We start from the raw sequence: 13,757 nt of genomic DNA on the forward strand, positions 1-13,757 counted from the left end.
ACTTACCCCAACAAGCTTTTGTGATCAAACGAGATGATATATGTAAGCATTTTGCAGACCTTAGAGCACTATACAAATGTTATAATATCATAATTATAATGTTTATTATCATGTCCCTCGACCTGAAGAACTTGCACTCATTTCTGTTCCTTTCTTGGCATTCTTGGGTGCCAGTCATAGAAGAGACCAACAGACTTATGCGCATGGTCCTTGCTAAGTTACCAACTTCTGCCTCTCTCCTGCAAGAAGAGCTGGAATGAAGTTGGAGTGTGGAAACTATGGCCCGAGATTCAAGGGGGCAGAAAACAGAAAGAAAGGATCAAAGTTGGAGTGTTTCTCTACTGATGGGGCCCATGAAGGCATGAGCTAGTACAGAAATGCTAACATCTCCCATAGTCAGGCACAGATACTATGCCTGGTGGTACTATCAAAAACCATATTGGCTGAGAGGAAGGGGAGAAGATTCTGGGGAATATACAGAGCACTTGCCAGGGACATTGCCACGTCAGCTGGGCCTGTGCTTGTAATGGTGATGCTGGAGATTGGCAGAGAAAGATGGGGACAGGATAATAGAGTGTGCTGGCTCAAGGTTTGTATCAGAAGGCCTCATATTAACCCAAGCTACCACATTTGAAATGCCAAGACTGAGAAGAGAATCTCCCTTGCAATCTTTTTTATGCATGCTTTAATATTTGGAATGGCAAGTGGAGACAAACATTGGCTCTGAAGTCAGAAGTCCTGAGTTCAAATTCCACTGCTGACATACCTGACCTTGGGCTGGATTCAGATTCCTTATGTATAAAAGGAGAGGATTGGAATAGATAGCCTCTGAAGGCACTTTCAGCCCTAGATTTATGATCCTATGAGACCATGGATGGTTAATAGTGTGCTGATTTCATTAATGCCAACAGACACCCCTCCCCAGAAGCCTTATTCTGTATTTTTCTTCTTCATGTTTTCCCATTTAAACCATATAGATCTTGGCCATTTAGACAGGAAAGGGCTAAAGTATTACCAAACTCAAGCGAAGCTAAAGATGCTGTCTCCAGGACTGATTAGAAACCTAATGCAAAATGGTAGCATTTACAGTCTATTTCTGGATACTTTTTATATCAGTCCTAAGCCAGATCTCCAAGGGGGTGGGGGAAGGAATTCCATAGCATATAAATATTAAAATGTCTATTCAGGAAATTGGTTATTTATGAGGGCTAACTTTGAAACTATCTTTTCAATGCCCCTTTCCAATTCTACTGATTATTTATTATTTGAAAAGATACATATGGGGGAAGAATTGACCTAACAACGACCTGTTCTTGATTACACATTGCATTAAATGGAGAAATTATAAGCAGGGCCCTCTGGAATCAATTCTTAATGCAGGCAAAGACTATAATGAAAAGGTATGTGGTATGGCCCAGTGTACTTATGCAAACCACAGGTCACAAAAAAGGCTGAGTGAAAATTAAAAAAAAAACAAAACAACTCAAAGCATATGCCATAGACTGCTAGGATGACAGACAGAGAGCTGGAAGAGACTGTAAAGTCCTGAAGCCCAAGACTTCTATTAAACTGAGGGACAAAGAAGTCTAAATGTTTTCTCAAGATTCCACAGACAGGGAGGGGCAGAAGCACCATTTGAATGCAGGTCCTCTGATGACAGAGTTCTTTACCTCCTGATGGTGGGTCAGGTGCATGACAATCCTCCTGATTTGAAGGACAACACATCATCATTATTAACCCTTCATAATCTTAGCCCTATCCTGGAAGGCAGGACCAGTAGGACTCTCTGAGTCCCTTTCCTTCTTATTTGTTTGCCCCTCCCTCCCTGGATGTCAGAGGGTAATAATATTAAAGCCCTCCCTTCTACCTCCTTCTACTTCACAAAGCTGTTATGGGGATTTATGAGATGAATGTTTGCTAAAACACTTTCAGCTCTTCTGAACATAGAAACACATATAAACACAAGCCGTGGGCTAGTTTATTAGACTCTAGTATCTGCATAAATGGCTGCTTAAACAAATCAGGGTGACCCAGGGTGGAAAACTTTCTTCCCATCCTTCCTAACGGGTGGCCAAGGCAAAGGGGATTGGTGTGGCAATTTATCTTTGGGCATCCACCAATTATTTTATGTCTTATCTCATATGTAAGCTACAAAGGAAGGGGACCTGTACTGGGTATCACTGTAATCTGCTGGGGCAAGGGAGGAGAATTTGTATAATCCCGTGAGTGGGGATCCCAGAGGAGGGAAAAAATTAATGAGAATATCAAGTTTTAGGAGGAAGAGATGTGAGGAAAGTACAGTTAATGGTATATCAGTTATTATTAGCACTTATCTAGCCATGGATATTCTTTCATTAAGAGGATTCTCATTATTGTTTAAAAGTCATTTAAAAAATTGATGATAATACATTCTTTGACAAAAAAATTCCCTGATTGCTTGGTTCAACTGATGAATTTTAATTCTCCATGGTAATGACACTTATAACTGGGATTCCCAGACTTAAATGAGCTCATCCCTGTTCTGTTTGTTGAAACTGAAAAAACACACATCTCTAAGTTATTTACTTTATTCACTGTTCAAGTCCCTGCACACTACGTCAACGAGTCAGAGGTGAGAGCTCAAAAGTCATTAATCTAAAGTAAAATTAATAGTGAAAAATCACAGGAGAGACAAAGAGGAGGAGGGAGAGGGAAAGGGAAGGAAAGAGGAAGAGAGGATGGGGTAACTCAAGGGAGAAAGCTGGAGAGAGGAGTCTAATGGGGGAAGGGATTATGCCAAACACAGAACCCAGAATACTAGATTACAAGACAGATCTATTGCTAAATGAAATGTTTAACCTTGGAAATGAACAAAATTTCTTTTGGGGAAGAAATATCAATGATTCTGTTTTCCCCCAAGAACAAGAAGTGGTTTTCACACCTGGATTTTCCTGTATGATTAACACCTCATCCCAAAGCTCTCCTTTTAACACTTCTGCGTTCCCTCAGCACCTATAGCCCAGGATTTACTTGACCATTAATTTTCAGGGTTTAAAAAAAAACTTCTGGAAAATGAATGGTTTCCAGTTGCTTATAGTTAGAGAATCTTATTAGAAGTTAGTGAAATGAATAAAACATTTTATCTCTGAGCTAAAAAAGAAGTTCTATGTGGTGAAAAAAGAAAATTCTCTAAAACATCTTCACCTGTACAAGCATAATGTTCCTTAACTATGCTCCTGGGTGGGGCCAAGGATGTAATCTGCTTGTTTTGGGGGTCATCCGTGGCACTGAGTAGGATTTCTCAAGCTGAGGAGCACGATTAAAATTTGTGGCAATACTATTTTTACTGAGGGAGAGGTCAGAAGTATCAAGTCAGACACATGGAGTATGGGCTCAGTTACCAGGGATACCAGGTTTCTGAGCCAATGGGCCCAAAAGAGAAGGAAGAAATAGATGCTGGCACCAGGGTTCAGTATACAATGCAGATGCTGTGGCCTTGGGTCAGTCATAAGAGTCAAGTAGAGGACTCCTTTCGTTTAGAATTTGTGCTTATTCAAACAGAGGCTGACTCTTGATACTCTCAGCACTGAGCTTATCTCCAAGAGATAAAAGCCTCCAGGTTTTAAGCTTCTCAGAGGTTTCTTCTCTTTCTCCACAGCCTCAGCTTCCAAGGCCATAGTATTGGAGGTAAACTCTCCTCTCCTCCCCACAGCAGTTAATGTACTCTCTCCTCTAATGACCTTAAAATTTGCTTCTTTTTTATGTATATTGTATTATTCCTAGTAGCCAATAAGCTCCTTGAGGGAAGGCATTGCTTTATTTTTGCTTCTGTATTCTCGACACCTAATATTTTGACTTGATAAATACTCGTTACATTGAAGTGACATGGTGTTCGTCTTTAAATATTCATGAGGTTGTCATATGGAAGAATGATTGGATTTATTTTGTGTTGTTCTAGATGGTATAACTAGGTCCCACAGGCAGAAGGTAAAGGGAGAAAGATATTCTTTTAATACAGGCAGGGGTTCTTAGGAATTTTTGTGCCATGGACTCTTTTGAAAATCTGGGAAAGCCTAGGGACTCCTTTGGAGAATGTTTTCAAATGCATGAAATATATATAATTATAAAAGAAATGCATCATATTGAGATAGTTATTAATGTATTAGAAAAGAAAACCAAAACTTCAGAGACCCCAGGTGAAGAATCCCTATGTAAGGACAAACTCTTTTTTTTGGCAGTTAAAACCATCTGAAAATAGACTGAAATGCTTCACAAGGTAGTAAGCTCTGCATCACTGGGATTACTCACAATGAGACTAAATGACCATTGGTAAGACATGGCAGAGGGGATGCCTGAATACAATCCATGTAACTACAATTCTGCAATTTTTTAATCTTACTTGCCTTATATCTGCTTCTTCCTCACTCATTCAAAATAGTACATTACTATATGCTTTCCATTTCATCACTCATTGTGTTTAACTTGCCTATTCCAGATTTTCTTGCATTGATGTTGGGAGACAGGATTAATACCTATATTACAAATGAATCATATTTTTGGTATTATGTTTGTCTTTATATTATTTCTTTATGTTGTAAAATTTTAGGAAACATGAGTTGGCCAGGGCTTTGTACATTTGTTGTTCAGTCAATTAGCTGTGACCACATCTTCATGACCCCATTTGGGGTTTTCTTGGCAAAGATACTGGAGTGGTTTACTATTTCCTTCTCCATCTTCATTTCAGAGATAAATAACTGGGGCAACCAGGGTTAAGTGACTTGCCCAGGGTCATATCTACTTAGTGTCTGAGATTTGAACTCAGGTTTTCCTGATTCTAGACTTGACACTCTCTTCACTGCCACCTAGCTGCCCAATAATGGACAAGTCAATTGATCTAATTGAGCCTGAGTCAGCTTTCTTTAACTTAATTACTTTTTGATGGTTTAGATCTGCAGGAGAAATGCTTCCTTGGCATATTGGCTTCACAGCAAAAGGGACTTCATATCACTTTCACTCTGCAGACACGTAAATTATATAACTGCCTTGAGTCACATTGCGCATCTATGGTGAGAGTGGATTTAGAACTCATTGCTGCTGGTTTCCATTCTGTAGCTCATGAAGCCTGTCAGGGTATAATCGCAGTAACTCCGTATTCTTACCAGCAGTTTCCTTCTGGTATTTGCCTCCTCTCCAATCACTCCTGAGTGTATCCTTTTTGCTGACTCATCCTTTTTAGATTCATTCAGTCATGGCCAAGTCAAGCTAGAATTTTATTGCTTTTTGGCTAAATGCCACTGGGAGACTTACAGAGCAAAGTGTGGATACAACATGATATTTAAAAATAAATGATAAGGATCCAAGCAAAGCAAAGTCAGAGTTTAAGTATAATTATAGTTAACACTTGGGGAATCCAGTGAGTTTAGCCACCTCATATCTTCTCTAGGCCTCAGTTTCCTCATTTATGAAATGAGAAGGGGGTCAGGATGACTTAAAGCTAGTTGTGAGTCCTATGATCTTATCTTCCCTGTGTGATAGTATTTAACCTCTAGTTAAAGTGGTTTTAGTTTTTTTTTTTTTTTATTAAATAGTCACAGCAAACCAAGACAAGTATGTAATCCATGTTGGACAGGATGTACTTTAAAAAAATCTTTTTTCTTGAGCAGATGCCAATTAAAATTATTTTTCAAAACTCAGACCCCTTGACTCAGAGACACCAAGATGAGGCCTACACCCCCAAAAAATAAAAGAAGCAGGAAAAGATTTTTATATTCACAAAAAATTCTATAGTAGTTAATTTTTGTGGTGGCAAAAGAATCTACAGACCAAAAGGGATGCCCTTAAATGAGGAGTGGCTGAATAGGTATATGAATGTGATAGAATACTACTGTGCTGGAAGAAATGAGAGAACAGATAATTTCAAAGAAACATAGAAAGACCTAATCTATACTGATGTAGAGGGAGGCAAAGTAGAAGACCAATTTGTACTATAATGTCAACATCATAAAGATGGACAGTTTTAAAGTCTTTTATAAACTGATGAATGGAATAACCTGAACTTACATGATAACAATGACACTCTATAAAGACAAAACCACTTTGTAAGCTGTGAGAACTATGATCAATACAATGACCATCCGGGATACCAAAGGATCGATGATGAAACATACTATTTACTTCTTGACAGAGATGTGATAGATTTAAGGTGCAGAATGAGACACAGATATTTTTGTACCCAGACAACAAGGGAATTGGTTTGTCTGACTATGCATATCTGTTAAAAAGCAATTTTCTTTTCTTGCCCCCTGCCCTGCAATAGAGTGGGAGATGGGAGGGAGATAAAATAGATTTCATTTGAAAAAAAATTAAAAATAGAAGTTGGGGGGTTGCTACAGATGTAGAAAGTGGCAAGCACTTTCAGATGAGTTCATTATTGTTAGTTTTGCTTAACTGTTTTATTTTGCCCACGAGAGCTCTCAAAGAGTAGGGGCAATGTTTGAAACATAAAAGCAACATCCATCAATAAAGCAAGCAAACAAAAATAATCTCATGGCCATCAGTGTACCTTGTAAACTATTCACATCTTCTCATCTTACAGAATTCTTCTCTATGTCATTCCATAAGTCTTCCAAATAAGAAATACCTAAGGTGCTGGAAGCCTTCACTTACACCTCTGAACATCTTGTGGTTACTAGCACAAAGTCATAGACAGCCCACCTCCTTTTCTGATCCTACCTTTGCTTGATGATGTCTTTCATATTACTTCTCATATGCAAGTTTTCATTAGCAATGATGTTATAGCCTATTGACATCCATTATGCTTCCATGATTAACTTGCTTTTGGGATCACCAGCAATTGTGATTCTTGGGATCTATGATTTGTCACATTCGGAGAATAATGGTGTTGAAGAACATGAGTTTTTATGTTAACGCAGAAGTTTGACAATAAGGATGAAATTAAAACTATCTTCAAGAAACTTCAGAAGAACTTCCAGATGCATGAGGAAGATGAAAAAAAAATCATGGAAGGTCTGATAGCACAGTGGATACTCTGTAATAGGTTTTCTGAGCTAGCAGCAATCTGGCAGGGGCTACTTTCAGTACTGTCCATGGCTAGACACAGTTTGATAGTGACCTCTTTGAGTTAAGGAAGGATTCTAATGACAACAGCCCTAACCAGAACCCTCTCATGTCTTGTATTTATAGAATACCTCTTGTTATTATAGTTTGAGAATAAAAATGGTTTTCTCTTAACAGGTGATTCAAGGGGTGGCTATGAATTAGCAGCCTAGTTTTAATGACTATATCACTGAGTCACAGGAATTTATATTTTCTTTTTACCTCAAAGAAAAACTTGACCATCTTTCTTTAATACTATCAACCTGGAAGCTTGACAGTAAGGATTAAAAATTGCTCCTTCCTTCCCACTTGGTTATTGGAAAGGCTCTGAAAGGTAATCAGTCTTGTGAAGCTACACTTTACAGTCTGCATAAAAATGCCATGATTTCCTTTCCTCTCCCCAACCTAATTGAAAGTGCATAATATCACACAGCTGGGGAAATGTAAACTGTAAACATATGCAATATATCATGCTATCACACAAAAGCTGGTTACTAATGGGCACTGGGTGGTTGTCAGGACCAAAAGAAATCTGGAAAACAAGGCTTTTTTCTTCTTTTTTCTTTTTGCCCTGAAGCAAGAGCCCACTCTTTGGGGCTACCACTTACCCTGCTTTTCTCTTCCTAGCCTACACTGGAATGTACCAAAGTAAAATGGAATGAAGAATTGTCAATCCATTGTCAATCCACTGAGTGTGTGCAAAATTCAGGGGCCCCACCTACAACATGGATTGATTAATATTTTCTCGGATCAGTTCTACATATGACAATGAATTTCATTTCACTCTATTCTCTGTCAAGCACACAGAAAGACACTCCTATTTCAACATCCTTAGTTCAGAAAGGCAAATGATCTTTAGTTTCATCATCCTATTCTATGACCAAGATTATCTGCTTTGATATCTTTGATTATCCATGCATAGCTGTTCAAGTTTTGTTCTTATTGTGGATGAAATTCAGATTTTTTTTGGTTTCCAAAGCTCCCTTAGTGTTCCTCACTGCCCTCAGATTTGCCCTCAGTTACACTGCTTTAGAAGCTTTAATGATATCCCCTCTCACTTTCCCTTCTTTGCAATGAATGCCTTTCCATTTCATCACTCATTGTGTTTAATTTGCCTACTCCAGATTTCATGCCACCTTCTTTCAGTCTAAGCTCTTCACTGTAAGGCTCTTGAGAGGAAAAAAAAAACCAATGCTCTTTGAACGTTTGTCATTATCAGCTCTGTCATAATATTCTTGCATAAATTGTCAGCTCTTTGCAACAGGGACTTTGCTCTCTGAATTCGTCTATTGTCTATTCATGGTGCCTTATTACTATTATTTGTTAGCTTTATTTTTGGATGGTTGACAGCTTCAAGTTAAGTCAAAACACAGCCCTTGTCTAGGGTAGCCGCTGTATATCTCTTTCAGGAAACTGAAGGGTTTTTGTTTTTATTTTGTTTTTAGAATTCCACATCAGTATGTCCAATTTTTGCTCTTACCAAACATCAGACAACCCATATGTGACCTTGCTGAATAAGGACTACCTTCAACTTCCACAAGGTTTCATTACCTGTCAGCAAGAGCCTGAGGATGGTAAGGCTTGTTGATCTTTGCATAAAGCCCCTCCAAGTGATCCTTCTCTGGAAATAGTGGGGGGCCATCCCGTACATAGCCCAGTGGTCCAACACTGGGTGGTGGTGATGACCTGTAGACACCAGCTGGTACGTAAGTATCCTGGAAATGGTTCACTCGGGCATAATTGGGATCCATTTCATCATCATCCATATCATGAAGAGGTCCTATGAGGCCAGTGGAATAATCAGTAAGCCCTCTTGCCTGTTTTTCTCGTAGCTCCTGGTGCTTTGCTCCAATTCTGGAAAGTGCAGAGTAAGTTAACAGAGACGTTAGTTTAACCCAGCAGTAATAATTTCATACCAGCAAAGAGAAAACATCACTCAAAATATGTACTAACCCCTCTGAGTTTCACCAGTTGTTGCCTTGTTGTTCATTCCAGACCATCATCAAAAGAAAGGCCAGGTGCATAAGCCATAGTATTTATTTAAAAGCCCTCCCCCATGTTTGTTGCAGGGTCTTCTGATTTAATAATAATATAATAATAATAGTATCTAGCATTTATATAGTAATTTAAGGTTTGCAAACTGCTTTAGAAAAATTATATATGTTATCCTCACAACAATCCTGGGAGGGAGGTACTATCCCTATTTTATATACAGGGAAACTGAGGCAGATAGCCATTAAATGACTTGCATAAGGTCACAGGTAGAAAGTATCTAAGGTCAGATTTGAATTCAGGTCTACTTGACTTCAGGTCTTCTTAGCTTTCTATGTTATGATGATGATGTGGGTATTTTGATATCTTGCCCATTGATAAGAGGAATGATTGAAGACTAAGAGGTTGGTTTTCATTAACACTCATTCAATCAGTGTTGGCTGTTTGTGTGAAGAGTGTGTCTTAGGTATAATAGTCTGGAAAGTATTCCTCAATGCAGGACCAAAGGTTAAAGCAGTTAACCTGAATTCCCACACTTTTCCTATGAGTTCACCATTTGGCTGCTTGATCTTCCTGTAGTCTTCTAGAGAAATGAGCTTGCAGAGAATGAATTAAACATGAAGAGGAAGTGGGGAGGCAGCCTGGTCACTAAAAGCAGCATATCAGAAGTCATTTACAAGAGATTTTAATTTTTTTGGTTACATAAATGGGGAGCACAGTGCCTCATTATATAGGGGCTAGGGACAGAGTAAAACAGGGAGGAAATTAATAGGATCCTGACAGAGATGAATTGGCACATATAAGTGAATTAAAGACTATTACTGGCAGGACTCCACTGTGATAAAGCCTTAAGTGGTATTTCAAAATGCTGCTGCTAATCGGTGCCATTGTATAATCTATTGGGAATAAGGAAAGGGAAACATTTTTAGGAGAATTTCAAATCCATCTGTAGCTTTACTTCATTCCCAAACTAGTAGATGTCTTAAATTTTTTGATTAATTGTTGAACTAGGAAAGTCCTTTAGCTTATTATTGAATGATAATAATGTTGATAGTTTGAGGTGAGCGATATCAAGAAGAAAGTAGGATAAAGTATTCATTTTCATATGAGTAGAGTATTATTTGTAAAGGGGGAAAAAGAATGATGATATTAGTTTTAGTGGAAGAAGAGACCAAAGAGAGAAAGTTGAATGCATCTTGGAGGAAATGAGCAAAAAGATGGCAGACCTTGGAACTATGAAGTCAATGAAGAGAAGACTATTTTGCAGGCCAAAAGGACCCAGTTCAAAGATATGTCCAGAGGATTGGATAAGGGTGGGGGTTTTTTTTACCTGTTTTTTGAACATTTATTTTGGAGGTGCACTTGCTTCTGGTCTGTGAAAACATAATGTTGTCCTCTTTTCTCTTTCTAAAACCAAAAGGCAATTTTTTTGCACATTGGAATTGGCTTTCTTTTGAAAAACATAAAAACTTCTATATAAGTTGTGGAGCACTTTCGAATAACTAACTTTTCAAGGTATTCCTTATCTTGAATACCAAGGTATTCAACTAACCTTCTCATGGTATTCCTTACCAGAGAGAAGAGGAATCTGATTCTCCCTCCCCCCACATAAAGTATGTAAGGATAAGAAAGGGGAAAAAAGAAAGATATGGGTGTAGGGCTAAGCCAGCATCTCTACTCAAGTCAACAGAGATGAAAAATACTAGTAGCAATTATTCCCTTTCTCTTTTGCAGGAGCCAAACTAGGAACCCTGCAAGTAAGTAATTAGTGAGCAGAGGAAAATATGTGACAGATAACTCCATTTTCCAAGGGATTTAGAATTAAGATGAAAGAAAGATTACACAGCAGGGTCCTAGTAGAGGGATCCTGCTGACCTCCTTCAATGCATGTCAGTGGTGTCTTCATGGATATTTGTTTTGAATAATTTTTATAAAGATGCTAACCTGATCTATGTCTGTAATAAAACCATCTTTCCAGGGACAATACAGACTCCATTGTCAGTGAATACTTGCTGCACCAAGATAATAAGGATGGATTTCCATTGCAAATAAAGCTAAAAAGATCAATAAGGTAAGGGGGTAGGTTTCTTCTGGTTGGTTGCTATCATTTGTCCACATCTCTGTGAATTCAAATCTGACCTCAGACACTTACTAGCTCTGTGACTCTGGTTAAGTCACTTAACTCTATTTGCCTCAGTTTCCTTATCTAAAATGAGCTGGAGAAGGAAATGGCAAACCATCTCAGTATCTAAGTTTTGAATACTTCTGTTGGGGTTGTGTAGGCTGGAGATAGAGGTCATGAGAGTTTAAGATGTTGAGGAACTAAGAAACCCAAGAATTAAGGTTTTTCAGTCTGCCTCTGAAATTTCTGGGAAGGAGTATGAGTGAAATGAAGGTACACATCATTTTATTTGAGCCTCATAACAGCCCTGTGAGTGAGGTAGGTAGTATTATCCCCATTTTACAGACCAGGAAGCTGAGGATGAGTGCAGGGAAGGGACACATCCAGAGACTCCCAGCTAGGAAGTGTCATTCAAATTCAGATCTTCCTGAACCCAAATCCAGCACCCTTTTCAGAAAGCTACCTCCCTGTATCATGCTATTTTGTGTTACTAGCCCAAAAGTAGACAGAGGGAGAGGACAGCAGGAATATTTGGGGGGGGGGTGTTCAGCAGGAGTGGTGGGAAAGGAAGAGAAGGGAAGAAATGAACACAACAATTTGAGGCAAAGAAGTGGTTTAGTTCTTAAAGAATACAAACATCTTTTGTATAAATTTCCCTTTTGACAGGTAGGATGTTTTATCCTGCCATCAATGCCCAACAAAAGCTGTGATTGGGTCATTATGATTTTCTTTTGTTCCAGGGAAGGAGCCCAGTTTCTTCAAGTTTTCCTCATGAATGCAGCCTCACTAGCATGTAAACCATACCTGCTCAGGGACAATTGTTTCCTTTCTTTGTAATATACTCACTAGTCAATACCAGGTTACAGGCACTTCTTTGTGATCAATGTCCCAGCTTTTCAATGGACCTATTTTAGCTGCATTAATATTTTTCATTTCTTTCTCACTCTTGCCCAGGAGTCTATAACACTTTCTCAATGATCTTTCTCTTGTCCTTTCTATTTTTCATGTCAATCTAAACCATCTCCGTGGCAGTTAAGAAAACTGTATAGTTGGTACCCAGCATCATCACTCACCTCTCTTCTATTAAGCTTTTTTCCTGCTCAGGAAACTTGGCATTCTAAAATTTTAGTGCTTCAGCCTATATTATTGGTCCAATCTTTAAGAGAAAACAATTGCATCTTTCTTCAAAATATTTATTTTTAAAACTTTTTTTCCCCCAAATAGAATGCCAGTCATCAAGTTCCTCATTCTTGCTAGATAGTACAACCAAAAGAAAACACTGTATATCTTTCAGGATGGCTTCCAATGAGGCAAATCCCACGGGGCAGGTAACTCAGTAAAGTTTACAGCAGTTATCCACCAGATCAGACCAAACCCAGATGGTTTGGGTGAGCTCAGGGGGCCAAGTCTTCTCCCATTTTATCCCGGTAGGGTAGGTCTGTAGGAACTTAGTTTGATTCTAAACCTAAACTATAAAATATGCTGGCTGATTCTGGGCCCACCCAAGCAAAGAAGAAAATCTCCTACAAGGCTTCAGAGACATCTTGGCCTCCCCAAAGACAATGCACTGTCATTTCTTGGACAGTGAATCTGTTCTTTATTTCAACTATATGACAGCCATGCTCAATTCCTACCTTTTGGTTACATCTTTAAGTCACACTAAATGGTGGTATTTTTTATTACCTCCTTACTAGTCTCCCAATTTTACCCTCTTGATAGAATCTCAATTCAGTGAAATCCCTCATTTCTGTTACTGCAACTTACATTTTCCTAAAAACAGACCTTTTCTGGACCCATCAAGTTTTCTATTTGAAAATTAGCCAACTGTAGCTAAAAGTAGCTAATTGATTATAGTTCCTGCATTTTTCTTGGCATTTCCCAAAATATACAGCATTTGCCCATAACTGTTTAGTAAATATCTTCATTTTCTCCTTGTGAAACTGGCCCTGAAGCAGAATAAAACTGCTAATAAGTGTTTAGCACCTTTTCTAGAAATGTTTACTTCTCCTATAGCAGTCCCATAGACAGAGGTCCCTATACAAAATACTATTAAGTATTTAACACCTTTTAGGAATGCCCTCTGAGCTGATGTGCTGACTAATATTTAGGAGGGAACTGTAATAATCTGTCCCTTGAGAAGGCTGGGATGGTTGCCTGGGACAAGTAATGCCTATTTTATTCAGTGTCTTCAAAATGTTTTATTACTGGTATTATTGTTGATATTAAACTATGACAAGCAATATTCTAGTTAATTTATTAACTTCTCCCAATTGACATTTCCCCACTGTTTTCAGTGCCTTTCTGGAAATTGTGAGAAGGAGGAGGGATTAGAAAAAATTGGAAACAGAAGGTAGAAACATCACCTTTAAAATCTGGTCTGTCAAGATGCAGACATACATTTCTGAACATGGCTAGTGTTGCAATTTGTTTTGCTTAACTATACATATTTGTTAGAAAGGTTTTGGGTTTTTTTTTCTATTTTCCTTTTCCATGTGGAAAAGAAAGTGGGAGGGAGAGAAAGTTAATGCTTGTTTATTGAAATAAAAAA

General features: G+C 38.4%; 1 protein-coding gene across 1 annotated transcript in view; it reads right to left on the bottom strand.

The window, feature by feature from the left end:
- Positions 1 to 13,757, bottom strand: part of PARD3B (par-3 family cell polarity regulator beta) — a 1,344,967-nt gene that overhangs the window by 182,870 nt on the left and 1,148,340 nt on the right. Inside the window, exon 19 of the mRNA XM_069075096.1 lies at positions 8,647 to 8,949. Coding sequence (XP_068931197.1) covers positions 8,647 to 8,949 — 303 coding nt within the window. The remainder of the gene's footprint in view (positions 1 to 8,646; positions 8,950 to 13,757) is intronic.

The sequence above is a fragment of the Petaurus breviceps genome, unplaced genomic scaffold (genome assembly GCF_028583685.1).
Source record: "Petaurus breviceps papuanus isolate PSGF00001 unplaced genomic scaffold, PetGlider_PUasm1.0 90903, whole genome shotgun sequence".
Lineage (NCBI taxonomy): Eukaryota > Metazoa > Chordata > Mammalia > Diprotodontia > Petauridae > Petaurus > Petaurus breviceps.